Source organism: Perognathus longimembris, chromosome 8 (assembly GCF_023159225.1).
Source record: "Perognathus longimembris pacificus isolate PPM17 chromosome 8, ASM2315922v1, whole genome shotgun sequence".
Taxonomy (NCBI): Eukaryota; Metazoa; Chordata; class Mammalia; order Rodentia; family Heteromyidae; genus Perognathus; species Perognathus longimembris.
Window position 1 is genome coordinate 56,868,628 of NC_063168.1, and position 16,569 is coordinate 56,885,196.

The 16,569-nt window shown below is 36.8% G+C and overlaps 1 protein-coding gene across 9 annotated transcripts in view; it reads right to left on the reverse strand.

Annotated features, from left to right (window-relative positions):
* The window catches only part of Birc6 (baculoviral IAP repeat containing 6), a 187,016-nt gene that overhangs the window by 77,657 nt on the left and 92,790 nt on the right, over positions 1–16,569 (reverse strand). For 8 of the 9 annotated variants that reach the window (XR_007211930.1, XM_048353168.1, XM_048353167.1 and 5 more), the window contains exons 34-41: positions 13,691–13,822; positions 12,092–12,307; positions 9,849–10,032; positions 9,156–9,311; positions 6,737–6,870; positions 6,234–6,387; positions 2,904–3,020; positions 221–375 (exon numbers count right to left, since the gene is read on the reverse strand). Coding sequence is in view for 8 of the 9 variants with exons in the window: in XM_048353168.1 (XP_048209125.1) it covers positions 221–375; positions 2,904–3,020; positions 6,234–6,387; positions 6,737–6,870; positions 9,156–9,311; positions 9,849–10,032; positions 12,092–12,307; positions 13,691–13,822 (1,248 nt within the window). In the remaining variant the exon portion in view is untranslated. The remainder of the gene's footprint in view (positions 1–220; positions 376–2,903; positions 3,021–6,233; positions 6,388–6,736; positions 6,871–9,155; positions 9,312–9,848; positions 10,033–12,091; positions 12,308–13,690; positions 13,823–16,569) is intronic. The other variant, XM_048353173.1, reaches the window with a different exon arrangement.

Here is a 16,569-nt window from a genome sequence, read left to right on the forward strand (position 1 = left end):
AACCTGACTTCTGGAACTGAAATCCCTTTGTAAAACTGCTTATTAGTAATAAATAAGTTTTTTAAATTAATTCTTAATATCTAAAAATGGCTCACCAATAAGGAGTAATGACTATTAAATTATTTCCAAAATCTGTCAGGTTATGACAGAGAAGCCTTTTAGTTCATCTTTTAATGACTAGCAATATGTCAAAATACACCATTTTCTCCTAAACTCATACCTGAACATGATGGACTTGAAGCATAGAAAAAAGTTTGTTGAAACAAACATTTAACATTGGGACAGATGATGACTGTATAATGAGCTGGGTGGTTGGGTTTGCTGCTTGTAAACCACCTAGAAGTGAATCATCTGTTCCACTAGGAGACTGTGATACTGCAAAACAAAACACAGACACAATTTTTTACCTAAATTCCAGTTACTTCAACTAATAAACATGCACAGCAGAAATGTTTAAAACAATTGAAAAGCATTCTGTAGAATGAAGGTTATGTATTTGAAAAACTTTGTTTTGTAATATTACAAAAGGTAATAGGAAAGTCACTGAAGACAGTATTCTTCCCTTCATAGAGTAATTTGGCCTACAGACTTCTGTTTTCATTGTGTACACTCATCCAGTTTTTATAACAAGGTAATATAGGCTTAATAGAATGTGCTTGAGAATATTCTTTCTCTTGCATTTTATACAACAGTTTGAAAAGAAATAGGAATAGCTCTTTTTGGGGGAGAGGGAAGGGCCCAAGGGTCAGTCGTGGGAATTGAAATTGGGGCCTGGGCACCGTCCCTCAGCTCTATTACTCAAGGCTAGCACTCTATCAGTTTGAACCACAGTGCCATTCCCAGTTTTCTCATGGTTCATTGGAGATAAGAGGCTCATAGACCTTCCTACATACAGGCTGGCTTTGACCCTTGATCTTCAGATCTGAGTAGATAAAATTACAGGCATGTGCCGCTGGTAACTGGCTAGCTCTTTTTTTTTTTTTTTTTTTTTTTGGCCAGTCCTGGGCCTTGGACTCAGGGCCCGAGCACCGTCCCTGGCTTCTTCCCGCTCAAGGCTAGCACTCTGCCACTTGAGCCACAGCACCGCTTCTGGCCATTTTCTGTATATGTGGTGCTGGGGAATCGAACCTAGGGCCTCATGTATCCGAGGCAGGCACTCTTGCCACTAGGCTATATCCCCAGCCCTTTTCTTTTTTAATATCTGCAAAATTTAGAAGTTATTCTGGGAAAAGCTTTGGAAGGGGTGACACTGATCAATAAGCACTGTACTCATAAACATTAATAAAATTGATACCTCACTGTACAACTAATTTTTTTTGAAGGACTGAATCTTGGAGTCTTTATTAGAGTATTAGCAGTCTGCAGGCAGCCAGTTATTACAAAGGCGTGCAGCCCACAAATACCCTTAACACTGTTAAGAAACAAGCTAGAGGTATCAAATGTAAGAATTAAGGGAGGGAGGGCGAGGAACGAAGGGGGAGTTGGGGGGGGTTCTGTCCAGTCTAGAATCACTCTTAGTTGTTTGGGGTTTTTTTCTGGCCAGTCCTGGGGCTTGAACTCAGGGCCTGAGCACTGTCCCTGGCTTCTTTTTGCTCAAGGCTAGCACTCTACCACTTGAGCCACAGCACCACTTCTGGCCATTTTCTATATATGTGGTGCTGAGGAATCAAACCCAGGGCTTCATGTATATGAGGCAAGCACTCTTGCCACTAGGCCATATTCCCAGCCCCGTTTTTTGTTTTTTTTTAAACTGTCTCAACCTCCTTACTTATTATGCATCTGCCAAAGCTGTTTATACTCTCTTTGTTAACTTTGGTAATACACATGTGTGATTTGCAAATTTATTATAGGAGTTAAGTTTTCAAATTATTCCCTAATAAGTGTGTGGCTTTCACTGGTATCTGTTTTGATATGACCTATGTATCTACTTTGACAATTTTAAATTTCAAAAAAAAAATTCTGTGTCAGGGATTCACTGATATTGCTCATTTAGTGTCCATTTCATTCCGTTTCACCATTATCTTTAGTATTTCTTTTTATCTACTAATTTTGTATTGGATTTGTTCTTTTTTGTGTAAAATGTTGAGAGGATTCTGATGTTTAAATAAGGGCAATTATAGCTATAAATTTTCTTCATAAAACAAACTGTACAAAATTTCCATTGTTCTAAGTTGTGCTTTCATTTTATTCTACAAATATTTTAATTTCCTCCCAGATTTCTTCCATTTGTCTTTATAATGTTTGTATTTTCTCTTATTATGGATTGATAGTTTTACATCATTATAATTTAGTAAGATACAATTTGCTAAAACTTATTTTTTAGCTTAACATTTGATCTATTTGGGAGAAAGCTCCATTGCTACTGAGAAGAATGTGTGTTTCGCAGCTGTGGGAATATAGTGTAGACTCTGGTGAGCTCCTGTGACCTATGGTGTAGTTTAACCTAAGTTTCTTTGCTGATTTTTAATCTGGATGATTACTGTACTCTAGATGCTGAAAGTTATTCATTATTATTATGTACTTATCTGTTTGTATCTAGTAATATGTTTTATAAAATTGGTACATCAACATGCTTTGCATATATTTACAACAATTAAATCTTCTAGATGTTTGCATTGTTCACATTATTATTATTATTACTATGGAATCTTATTTATCTCTTCTGATAATTATGATTGAAGTCCACTTTGAAAGATGAATATAGATACTTGTGCTAGCTGTAGGGTTCTACTTGCATGGCATATCATTTTCCATTCTTTTACCTTCAATCTGTGTGTATCCCTGCAGTAAGATGTGTTTCTTATAGAAAAAAGAAAATTTTCAAGCTTTTCTTGCTGAAATCACATGAAAATACTTAGGAAATAGATCCATTGCAGTAATCTAACAACAACCATTTTACTTACAGGTAGGCGATGTGTTTGTTAATGCTTGCAAAATAGAATCTGCTTCAAGAGTTGACATCATTTTCAGCATAAGTTCTGCTTGCTGTTCAAGTCCAACTTCCAGGCGAGCATCTAGGGCTACAAAAGCAATTAATAGGGGAAAATATTATTAGTGACTATCATCAAAAGATTATTATAGACATACAAGAAATTTTCATCATTATTATACAGACCCCATACCTCTTAAAATGTGCATATGTTGAACACAAGAAAGAGTAAGGAATATACCTGTTTAAAAATACAGCCTGGGGCTAGGAATGTGGCTTAGGGTAGAGTGCTTGCCTAGCATGCATGAAGCCCGGGGTTCGATTCCTCAGCACCACATAAACAGAAAAGGCCAGAAGGGGCACTGTGGCTCCAGTGGTGGAGTGCTAGCCTTGAGCAAAAAGAAGCCAGGGACAGTGCTCAGGCTGAGTTCAAGCCCCAGCACTGGCAAAAAAAAAAAAAAAAAAAAGCCTGGCATATAATACCAAAGCTGGAGCAAGGAAAAATCCTATTCAAAGGGTGTTAAAAATATGACACTGGTGATATAAATGCAGAAACTGGTTCAATAAAATTTTTAAAGGCAGACAATAGAACATATATCTTAAGCTTTTTTGTCTGCTGATAATGGAAATTGAACTCAAGACCTTGATCTCTCCCTTGGCTTTTTCATTACAAGGCTAGTACTCTACCACTTGTGCCATGTCTCCACTATCAGGCTTTTGCTGGTTATTGGAGATAAAAATTTCACAGAATTTTCTGCCGGGCTTTCCTTAAAATTGCAATCCTCAGATTTTAGATTTTAGCTTCCTGAGTAGCTGGGATTACAGTTGTGAGCCACCACTTGGGAACATTGAACATATTAAGAGCAGGTTTCTCATTCAGAAAGAAGCATAAATTTGTTAAAACAAACAGTGAGGTTTTTTTGTAACTAGATAGGCCAATGTGAATATACAAGTTTACTATGCCAAAAGAGCATGCAAAATAGCCACCAACAATAGCAGTGTGTCTATTACCAAAAATCTTAGTTTCTTAATTATATTCTCCTTTTTAGAACTTGAAAATAGAGAAGGAAGGAAAGAAGGAAGGGAAGGGGGAGGGAAGGAGGGAGAGAGGGAGGGAGGGAGGGGGAGAGAGGGAGGGAGGGAGAGAGGGAGAGAGGGAGAGAGGGAGAGGGGGAGAGAGAGAGAGAGAGAGAGAGAGACAGAGAGAGAGAGAGAAGACCAATTCTCAGATGGGGCAAATATAGTAAATGTCAAGTGTGGAGCATCAGATTTTTCTCCCACAGCAAGAAAATGCTAATGGACATCTCAAAAAAATTCAAGAATGTTGGTGGCTCATGCCTATAAATCTAGCTTCTCAAGAAGCTAAGATCTAAAAATCTCAATTCAAAACCAGCTTAGCAAAATGAACTCCAAGAGATGGAAACAGGAGAATTTTATTGTTATACTAGGTGAATTTCCTTTGGCGTACCCCCTGTGGTCACTGCATATGATTTTGGTACACTGGATATTGTATATATGCTTATGTGAACTTGGGAAGAGAAACAAAAATGAGGGTGGGTGTAACAAATAAGACAAGAAATGTATTCACTCCCTTATTATGTAACTGTACCTCCTCTGTACATCACCTTGTCAATAAAATTTAATTAAAAAAAGAAAACAGCTTAGGCAGGGAAGTTCTTGTGACTCTTATCTCCAATTAACTACAAAAAGAAGTAGAGCTGCGGCTAAAGTGGTAGCTAGTATTGAGCATAAAATCTCAAGGACATAGCCCAGGCCCAGAGTTTTAAGCTCCAAGATCGGCACCAAAAAGTTTTTTAAAAAATTTAAAAATTTCAAGACACCACATTTAAGGAAATTCTATTCCTCAAGATTAAGACTATTTGAATATCAAAAATAAACCTGTGACTCTACTTGGTAATAGTCAACTACACTTTAAAAGTACACTTTAATGGCTCACACCTGTAATCCTAGCTATAAAGGAGGCTGAGATCTGAGTACCACTGTTGTAAACCAGACCAAGTAGAAAAACCCATAAGGCTCTTATCTCCACCATCAAAAAAACGATGAAAGTACAGCTGTGGCTCAAGTGGTAGTTTGCTAGCCTTGAACACAAAGTTGCACAAGACCTGCCCATGAAAATGCACTTGCACGTGTATACACACAAACACACACACTCGTTCACAGTAAAATGCAGTGAGAAAAATAGGTCATAATTCCTTCAACAATCTGCCAAGATATATAACTTGAATCCAAAACATAAGGAAATTAACTACACTACTGTCTTCAAAATTGTCATGATCATGAAAATCAGCTTTTTTTCAGCTGAACAAGACAAAAGAGATACTACAACTAAAATGAATGCGTGATTTTGCACTAGTTCTATGTGATATTACACGGAAAATTGCTAAAAGTTAACTCTATAGGACACTAGTAAATTTAATTTCCTATTTCTTAACTGCTTATGTAGAAAAATGTCAAGTAAAATAACTGAAAAAATTAATAGATTAATAACTTGGTCTGAAATGGTTAAGTAACAAATGTTCAGTAAGCTGAACTCGCAAGAGTTTTTTGTGTTATTTTCTTGTGCCCGTCAGGGGGCTGGAATGTAGAGGTTTGGTGCTGTCTCTCAACTTCTTTGCTCAAGGTTAGCTTTAGCATTCTAGCACTTAAACAGCATCCCCACTTCCGGCTTTTTGGTAGTTAATTGGAGATAAGAGTCTCACAGATTTTCTTGCCCAGGCTAGCTTTGAATTGCAATCCTCAGATCCCAGTCTCCTAAGTGACCAGTGCTATAGCCACCAGCGTCTAGATCAAGATTTCTATTTTTTAACATATATGTTTAACATATTCTACAAGTCTAAGTAAGTAAATATTCAATGTTTTGTTATGTTTATAAATATTTAATAATGAAGACAAATTTTTTAAAAGTACAATTAAACAAAATCATTACCAACAACCCTCAAATACTTTTTCCTAAATCTTATCTTGAAAGAGAAACAGACAATAAATAGAGGTTTTTCTAAACAGTGACAAAAGAATGCTGTAAATGGTACTCACAACAGAACTGTGAAAGTAAACCTCCCTAGAAATCAACAAAGACTCAATTCTCCAAAAAAGCACTCATAAATTTACAACTTGTATTTGTTTGCTTTTGAGAAGGGATCTTGCCCAGAAGCCAGAGTTGGGCTGACACGCATTAATATCTTGAGTGCCTAGATTATATTATGGCACCCAGACCAGTTGTATAACTTGTTTTCAAGAACAGCATAAGCCTTAAAATATTCAAGCACACACACATACTTACCCTGAGACACTGACACACTAACTGTCTGTGATCCATTCTTTTCTGTATTTGCTGGTGGCTTTGATACAGGAATTCCCAGACCTCCAATGTAAGGGTTGTAATTGTAGGTACCAAACTCAGCACCCCAATAATCATACCATGTACTGCTTATTGGCTTAAAAAATGAAGAAAAAAATTGTGGTTACATTTTTCTCTCCTTATGAGTGACACAAATTTACATTATTTAAACTCACTAAACATTTAACAGATCTTTTAAATTCTCACAACCTATTCCTAACTTAAAAGATTTACAAGAACCTATAATTCATGTCATAAAAATAGTCCCGGTTTTCTTTATACTACTTCATTTCTTTCACTTTCTATAGTACTTATTATCAACTTAGGTTATTTTGAATATACTGAATGTGCTGCTGAAATACCTATTTTTCTCTTTTAAATAATTAATAGAACAAAAAGTCTAAGGAAAAAAAACTTCCATTGCAAAGAATATTCTGATAACATACCTTAAAAACTTTGGCTGCAAGTGGATCCTTTTCCAAATCAATATCTAAAGGATCAATGTCAACTTCCATTAGATCTTGAAGTAGCTCAAGATCAATTTCTTTATCTTTTTCCAAAGAAGAAAGAGGAGGTGTACCTTCAAATAATTGAAAAATGTTTGCTGGTACAGTATTTAACATAAACTTAAATGAAACATTCCTTTTAGTTGCAAAAAACAATGTATTTGCCTATAAGACAGATATATGGCAGGGCACTGGTGGCTCACACTTATAATCCTATTCAGTAAGCTGGGATCTAAGGATAGCAGTTCAAAGCCAGCTAGGGCAGAGAAGTCCATGAGACTATTATCTCATAGCACCAAAAAGATGAAAGTGAAGTTGTGGCTCAAGTGACAGAGCACTAGCCTTAAGCTACAAAGCTCACGGAGAATCCCTAGGGCCACTGAGTTCAAGACCCAATACTGGTTACCAGAGAGAGAGAGAGAGAGAGAGAGAGATTTATGTATGTCTACTGATTTTAAAAACTCTACCGTACAAATAACTGTTAATTACGATGGAAATGTATCACTCTATAAACATTTTTTTTTTTTTGGCCAGTCCTGGGCCTTGGACTCAGGGCCTGAGCACCATCCCTGGCTTCTTCCCGCTCAAGGCTAGCACTCTGCCACCTGAGCCACAGCGCCCCTTCTGGCCTTTTCCATATATGTGGTGCTGGGGAATCGAACTGAGAGCTTCATGTGTAGGAGGCAAGCACTCTTGCCACTATGCCATATTCCCAGCCCCTATAAACATTTTTTTTAAGGCAATGAAGTTTTCTTTTTTTTTCCCTCCCCTCCCGTGGTCCTCAAACTCAGGGCCTAGGTGCTGTCCCTGAGCTTTCAAGGCTAGCCCACTACTACTTAAGCCACAAGTCCACTTCTGGATTTTTTTTTTGGAGGGGTGGAGATGGGAATGAGGAACGGAGAATGGGTGGGTAGTTAATTGGAGATGAGAGTCTCATGGAGTTTCCTGCTTAGAATGGCTTCAAATAACATTCCTCAGATCTCAAGTCTCCTGAGTAGGTAGGATTACAGGCATGAGTCACCTGCACCAGGCTGATTTCATAGTCTTTTCCCTAGGAAATCAACTATCTTCCTGAATAAAGTAGCATTAATTTTGTGATTCATAATAACCATTAACATTTCTAGAATGAGTCATATTACTAGCTATTTTATATTGACTACCTGATTTATCTTACAGAATTTTATTTATATCTAATGCAAATTGAAATGCACAGAAGGCTTCAGATTATAAAACTACTGTTTACCTTATTTTTTGAGTTCATAATTAGATATTAATTTGATCTTAAAATTTTTCAGTAACTTTCTATACCATACAACACTCAATTTCCCATCTTTTGCATTCACTTATTTGTCATGTATTTAAAAATAGCTAAAATAAATGCCAGCTTTGCTAGCATTTCAGTATAAATGTGTGAAAACTAGTAAGACAGTTCTCTGTTCTTAAACAGTCATAGAGAATCACAGGTGGAGGTGCACTATAACTAAACTACAACATGGTATACATGCTAGTATAGAGCAGGGGGAGCACAGTGGACACAGCTCTCAATTCTTCTGGGAGTGATAGCAGGGCTATCTTATAATAATTTGAGATACGGAGGGAGGCATTATCATGAAGATAAACGGAGTAAACAGATAAAAAGAATACCATGTAAAATGATTGAGCAAATATTAAGATTAAGGAACAAGTAGTTGAAAATAACTACTATCTGACACCTCTGGAACAATATGTTAAAAGGAAAGAACATCCAGATCACAATGTACTGTACATGCAAATTTTAAATAAAATGTTTAAAAAGAAAACACCTTAAAATACCTCAAAACTCAGACCTTTAATCTCATCTTGAACTTTTTTTTTTTTGGTCAGTTGTTGGGCTTGTACCCAGGACCTGGGCGATGTCTATGAGTTCTTCTTACTTGAAGCTAGTGCTCTACCACTTTAAGCCTCACCCCCAGTTCTGGCTTTTGATCAGTTAATTGGAGATTAAAGTCTCACAGGGATTTTTCTACACAGACCAGCTTTGAATTGCGATTCGCAGATCTCAGCCTATTGAGTAGCTAGGATTACAAGCATGAGCCACCGGTGACCAGCAGAACACTCAGTTTAAGTATTTTCTTCACATTTTAATCAACATATAAAATCAAACTACATCAAAACAAAAAGGACATTGGGAATTGATACTATTTGCATATAACGTAAAACCAACAATGTAAAATATATTTATCAAGACCATAACTTGATGCTTATAATGCCAAATGTATAACCAAAAAAAATCAATTTTATACTTTAATACTATTCTTTGGGTCACACTTTCACTTACTGTAACTAACTAAAGAATATTGTGAACACATTAAAAATTTACCTGTTATATCATGTGTCAAAGGCTCATCTATTGTTTCCAGCAACTGAACAGAAGACTGCTGCAGAGAGTCATCAGAGTCACCAGCGGTAGCTCCCACATCATCCCCCACTGGTCCTTCCTCCATGGCTTCTGCAGCTACTGGAGCCAACAATTCTCCTGTATTTAATGAGAGAACCTAAGCACTTCAAGAGTGTATACATTCTTATTATCACAATTTACTTAACAAATAAACATATGGGCAGTGATTTCCTCAGTGTCATATAAAGAACTAGGTAAGCAGCATGCCACTGATATTAAAAATGTCAGGCGGGGAATATGGCCTAGTGGTAGAGTGCTTGCCTCATATACATGAAGCCCTGGGTTCTATTTCTCAGCACCACATATACAAAAAAAAGCCAGAAGTGGTGCTGTGGCTCAAGTGGTAGCATGCTAGCCTTGAGCAAAAAGAAGCCAGGGACAGTACTCAGGCCCTGAGTTCAAGCCCCAGGACTGCTCCCCGCCCCAAAAAAAGCCTAGAAACATTTACTCACAATGTCAACATAATTAAACACAAAAGTAATATTAAATGGTTGCTAATAGTATAACATTGTTCAAAAGAACTGTTATGTTTTTAAGACTTTGCAATGTCCTTCAAGGAGTTCATTAACAAGAATAAATTAATTCTGATACACCAAAGAAAAAATACTAACAAACCTGCTAAAATATCCTGTAGCATACAAGTTAAGGAATACTGAGCCCACGCACCACCCCAAGATATGTCTCCTCTATTGAAGTCAGTTCCAACCAAAAGTAACAGCAGTCTTTCCAGTTGTGGTTCATTCACAATCTCACACAGATGAATAGTTGGCCTTGTGGCATTTGCAATGCGTGCAAGAACCTGCAATACATTGTATATAATCATAACTATCACAATATAAATACCAATCTATCAATACTTTGGCACAATAATGATTCAGGTATGATTTTAGTGTCAAATAATCACTTAAAACTGGCACCATAGCACAAGACAAAGAATGCTTTCCTATAAAGAGGATCTGCACACAAACACCAAAAAAAAAAAAAAAAGCATTCACTTAAAATCCAAAAAAAAAAAAAAAAACCCTATGTAATTAATTAGATTAAATATCAAGTCAGGGGCTGGGAATATGGCCTAGTGGCAAGAGTGCTTGCCTCGTATACATGAAGCCCTGGGTTCGATTCCCCAGCACCACATATATAGAAAATGGCCAGAAGTGGCACTGCGGCTCAAGTGGTAGAGTGCTACCCTTGAGCAAAAAGAAGCCAGAGACAGTGCTCAGGCCCTGAATCCAAGGCCCAGGACTGGCAAAAAAATTTAAAAAATCAAGTCAGACTGGAATACCTAAGAATCCTATCTATAAAAAAATGAACGTGGCTGGGAATGTGGCTTAGTGATAGAGTGCATGCCTAGCATACATGAAGCCCTGGGTTCGATTCCTCAGTACCACATAAACAGAAAAGGCCAAAAGTGGGACTGTGGGTCACGGTAGAGTGCTAGCCTTGAGCCAAAGAAGCTCACGGACAGTGTGTAGGCCCTGAGTTCAAGTCCCAGGACTGGCAAAATAAGAAAAAAATAGAGATTTTAAAAAACTGAACATGCTATAAGAAAGCAATCATAGCCAGGCAGGTGGCTCATGCCTGTAATCCTAGCTCAGAAGGCTGAGGTCTGGTGATCACAGTTCAAAGACAGTCCAGGCAGAAATGTCTGTGAGACTCCTATTTCCAATGAACACCAGAAAACCATATATGGCACTGTGGCTCAAAGTGGCAGAGCATTAGCTTTGAGCAAAAAGAGCTCAGTGACAGTGCCTACTATGCTCAGAGTTCAAGCTCCATGGCAGCCAAAAATAAAGAAAGCAATCTTGACAATAAAAAAACTCTTTGGGAAAAGTCATTTGACATATATGCACATTAGCTACATTAAGTAAGATAACAAAGGTGAATCAGAAATAGGTATTCCCAAATTATTCATAATTCAAGCCCTGAAGATATAAACTAACTAAAAGTTTAAACCATTCTCAAGAATAAGCTAAAAAATATTTAACCTAAATAATTACAAAACCAAACCAAAGGAATTTTAATTTTTCTTAATTAAAATCAATTTAAACAATTACAATAGTCAGGTCATGAGTACATTTCCTTTTGTACGGTGTTTCTGTACCCTCACTCTTTCCCAACAACTCCCTTCCACTGCTGCACCTTTTCACCCTTTTTCTCTTGAGTTCTATACCCTCCCTCAATATACCATATGTAAGGTAGAGAAGACAGAATTATTAAAAAGTAGGGGCTGGGAATTTGGCTTAGTGGTAGAGTGCTTCCCTAGCATACATGGGTTCCATTCCTCAGTAGCACATAAACAGAAAAGGCTGGAAATGGTTCTGTGGCTCACATGGTAGAATGCTATCCTTGAGCAAAAGGGGAATTCACGGACAGTGCCTAGGCTCTGAGTTCAAGCCTCAGGACTGGCAACTAAGAAGAAGAAAAAAAAAAACTAAAAAGAAAAAAGATCTCGTTTCCATCTCTTGGAGTTTATTTCATCTGCTATATTTTTTATATAAATATGAAGAGGCACTTAGGCATTAGCCTTTGTGTTTCTCTCCTAATAGAGAAACATACTGCATGTGTGTATTTAGAATCCTGTATCATATATCATAAGAAAGGATGGGTTTTAAATCTTGGATTCAACCATATAGTAGTTGCATGTGTGGGTCATTTTCTTCATTTGTAAAATAATAATAATCCCATAAGATTGTTAAGAAGCTTATATGAGATGACTTATGCTGGGCATCATGAACAAGAGTCCTTCTGAAATCACTTCAGCGGTTAAAAAAACATCAATTTAAAACATTATCCATTCCAAATACATTCTCTGACCCTACATGTCTATACCTATAGTTTATACATGGTAGTTGACTTACCTTACAGACAAATAGTAAGAGATCTGCATGACATGTAAAATCCATTGAGAGGAGAAATAAAACAAGCTTTTGGACTACTGAAATACAACGTTCATGTGCCAGAGTAAATGGCAGTGGTTCTATCTCAGGACTTTCTTTTGTTGTTGTAACTTCTGTGTCTATATTTGAGCGGGACCATTCTGCTGTCCGACGCAAACGTATTAAATCTTTGAAGTGCTGGATACAAAAAATTACAGCAATAAAATCACTGATTAAATGTTCATAAAAATTATCAGTACACATTTATTTACAAAAGGAAAATACTCAACAAACAACATCTAATAAAGGTTTTAAATAAACCATACTTTCAAAGGTGAAGTTTATTAAAATCTCTATTTATCAATATATCTATTGCTTAGTGAGACGAAGTTGATAAGTATATAACAGAATTTCAGAAAAGTGAATTCTACAGAAAGGGCACTGGAAAATACTAGGCCAAAACTACCAATTTAAGTAAATATTATCAAAACATCCTAAATGTAGTTTATACAAAGTTGGCGATAAAAATTTTTAACCAGGCAATGCAGTGTTTTCCTGTAATTCTAGCAGAGACAAAAGGATAATGACTTGAGGCCAGCCTAGACAAAAGTTCAAAACAACCAATCTATTTCAAAAACACAACAGGATGGTATATACCATGATCTCTCCTACTAAGAAGGCTGAGGGATGAAGCCTAAATCTAACAGGACTAGCTCAAAATGGTAGAGTGTTTTGAGTTCAATCCCTACTACTCCCCCCTCAAAAAAATGTAAAGAAAAGAAAAAACACTAATTTTCAGTACAATGTTATTGTAATTATTCCAAAATCTACAGTAGTTCCATATTTATAGAATACCAAAACTTTTTTCTGACATATGCACATACACATATGTAAAAATAATTGTCTATATATTATATACCAAATTATTATTGTTAAATTTTATGAGGCTCTTTTTGAGACAGGTTCTTACTATATAGTCCTGGCTGGACTTGAACTCATAATCCTCCTGCCTGAGGCTAAGCTCCCAAATGCTAGGACTATAGGTATATGCCATCATGCCAGACAATTTTTAACTACTAATTAAAAATCACATTAAATCTGTATTTGCATGTGGAAAAGACAAGCTACATTTCAGGCTTGCATATCAGTAGATCCAAAACAAGTTTTGATTCTATGTCAGTGAAAATCTTTCAAACTAAAACTGAGGGAAACAGAGATGTTAAAGTTTTCACTTTAAGTAGATTTTATTTAAAAATTTTAAATTTATCAATGGCTGTTCTGTATATTTTTGTATTAAACTATGACAATACTCAGTAAGACTTTCAATGCTACCTGGGCAAAACTGTCTATTGATTTGTACCTTCAATTTAATTGATTTCAATCCATTTGAAGGTAATACACTGGGAATAATAAAGCCTTTGTTTCTATTTCATTAAGTTAACTAATTGAATTTTCTGTTGATAAGCAGAACAAATACATTTAAATCTGCTAATCACAGTTCAAGATTACTCAAAAAATTTTAAAATACTAAAAAGAAAGTGACTATTCTGAGATAGTTACATTAAAAAGCATGTATCATACCTTTGAAGTAGCCTGCTTTAGTTTTGCTTGCTCTACCAGGAGTTTATATGATGATCCTTTATTACTTTGTATTTTTTCTTTCTCCATCTGTTCCACCAAAGCCTTCTGCTTTGCTTTAAGTAGGTTAAGTTGCTTAAAATAAAAATAAACTTGATCTTAAAAATAACAATGTTAAAGTGAAAGGAGGGGTGAGAATGCCAAAGAAGCATTATAGTCATAACCTAACATGAAATCGTAATCCCTTTGGTACAACTCCTTAATGATAATTTTTTTTAATGTTAAAAACAAAAACTGTAGGGCTGGGAATATGGCCTAGTGGCAAGAGTGCTTGCCTCGCATACATGACACCCCGGGTTCGATTCCTCAGCCCCAAATATAGCCAGAAGTGACTTCTTCGTGTCTGCTGTTTGAAAGTAAGTTTGCTTAACAAGAAGGCTGGGAATGTGGCTTAGTGGTAGAATGCTTGCCTAGCATGTATGCAGCCCTGGGTTCCAACACACACACACACAGACACACAGACACACACACACACACAGACACACACACAGACACACACACAGACACACACACAGACACACACACACACACAGACACACACACACACACACACACACACACACACACACACACACACGACAGAGTGCTAGCCTTGAGCAAAAAGAAAAAGAAGCCAGGACAGTGCTCAGGCCCTGAGTCCAAGGCCCTGGACGGGGAAACTAAACAAAACTGTAAATCAGTATAATCCTCTCATGTAGTAATGAGACATGTAGAAATTTAATTTTTTTTCTTTTGGCCAGTAAGTACAGAGACTATTGCTCTCTCTCTCTCTTCAACCCCAATGTTTTTTCCCCTAGCTCACAGCTGGCCCTCTACCATTTGAGCCACACCACTACTTTCATTTAGCTTTTTGCTGGCTAATTGGATATAGTGACTCGGACCAGTAATCTTAGCTACTAGGAGGCACATGTTGGGAGGGACTTCAGTTTAATGCCAGCCCAATCAAAATGACAGTAAGACTCTATCTCAATCAATCAGGTGCCATGGAGGTACATGCCTGTCACCCCAGCAGAACAGGAATGTAAATAGGATTATCACAGTCTAAACTCGTGGGGATAAAAATGTGGGAACCTACCAAAAAGGGGAGGAGGGGGGAGAGAACACTAGCAAATGGAAGACAATGAGTTCAAACGCCAGTACCACCTCCACAAAAAACAATCAGTTCCTCCCCCATGTTAAAAGAGAACTATCAGAAAGACTTTGTTATACAAGCAAATTCTATATTTTTTAATAGTAAGAAGGAACTGTTTGTTTTTAAATATGAGGAAAATGTTCAAAATTTTTAAAGCGTTCTTAGTTTGCTTTCATGGGAATTTCCATGGGGAATAATAAATATATTGGTGTGTTTAATGTTTTTTTATTCAAATAACCATAGACTTACATGCAACCTTAGATATCAGTCTACAATCCTAGCTACTCAGGAGGCTGGCATCCTGAGGATCAAAATTCAAAGCCAGCCAGTAAAGTAAATTCTGTGAGAATACATCCAAAAATAATCAACAATAAGACTGAAGTTAGGGGGGCTGGGGATATGGCCTAGTGGCAAGAGAGCTTGCCTCGTATACATGAGACCCTGGGTTCGATTCCCCAGCACCACATATACAGAAAATGGCCAGAAATGGCGCTGTGGCTCAAGTGGCAGAGTGCTAGCCTTGAGCAAAAAGGAAGCCAGGGACAGTGCTCAGGCCCTGAGTCCAAAGCCCAGGACTGGCCAAAAAAAAAAAAAAAAAAAGACGGAAGTTAGTATGGCTCAAGTAGCAGAATACAAATGGAGGCCTGAGTTCAAATCCCAGCATGACCAAGGAGGGAGGGATGGAGGGTAAGGGAGGAAAAATTGAAAGAGTGGGAATGGCCAGCTCTTTATGCGAGGACCCAGCAAGAGGTGGCATATTTGAAGCAAAGAAGCCTTCTAAACACTCAATTTGCTAGTGCCTTGATTTTAGACTTCCCAGCCTCATACTTGCTAGGCAAATGCTCTACCATTGAACTGTATCACTATAGTGTCAGTAGAAACATCTAAAACAACATAAATGCAGCAACATAAATGAGTATCCCATCACTGACTAGATCAAACATCCTGCCAAAGACCAACTAAAGGCCTTTAATTCAGAGATCTGCAATTCCTGTATATTAACTTGGATGCTCGAAACCTACATTTCCCAACTGCCTATTCTGATTATATGTTCAGCTGGGGAATCCATACTTAAAATATGCAACAATTATAATAAAAAATGTAATTTTAAATTAAATAATTTTATTTATTGTTGAATTACATTTGTTTTTTTCTAAATTATCTGTGAGTAAGTTAACAAACTGACAATCATCCTAAATATATTAGGGTTTACTTCACAGAAATAACATCTTTTAATAGATACAATACAAATATCAAAATAATAATGATGCTCCATCAAAAATTATTTCTTTTACCACATTCCAGTTTTACCAGTGAAATAATGTGCATAATAAAGAACCAAATAGTAACATTTAACAAAGACATGACAGCAAGGTTTTGTTTTCCAATTTCATACACAAAACTAACTATAGCAAGCATATACATTATGTGCAATAAAATAATTTAAGTTAAAGTTGAAAGAATGCAAGTTAGTACCACCTAAAGATCAATTAAAAGTATTTAAGAAGGGCTGGCACCAGTGACTCATGCATGTAATCCTAGTTATTTAGGAGGCTGAGAACTGAGGATTGCAGTTCAAAGCCAGCCAAGACAAGAAAGTCTGTAAGAGTCTTATCTCCACTAAACTAGCAAAAAACCTGGAAGTTCCAGAAGGGGCGCTGTGGCTCAGGTGGCAGAGTGCTAGCCTTGG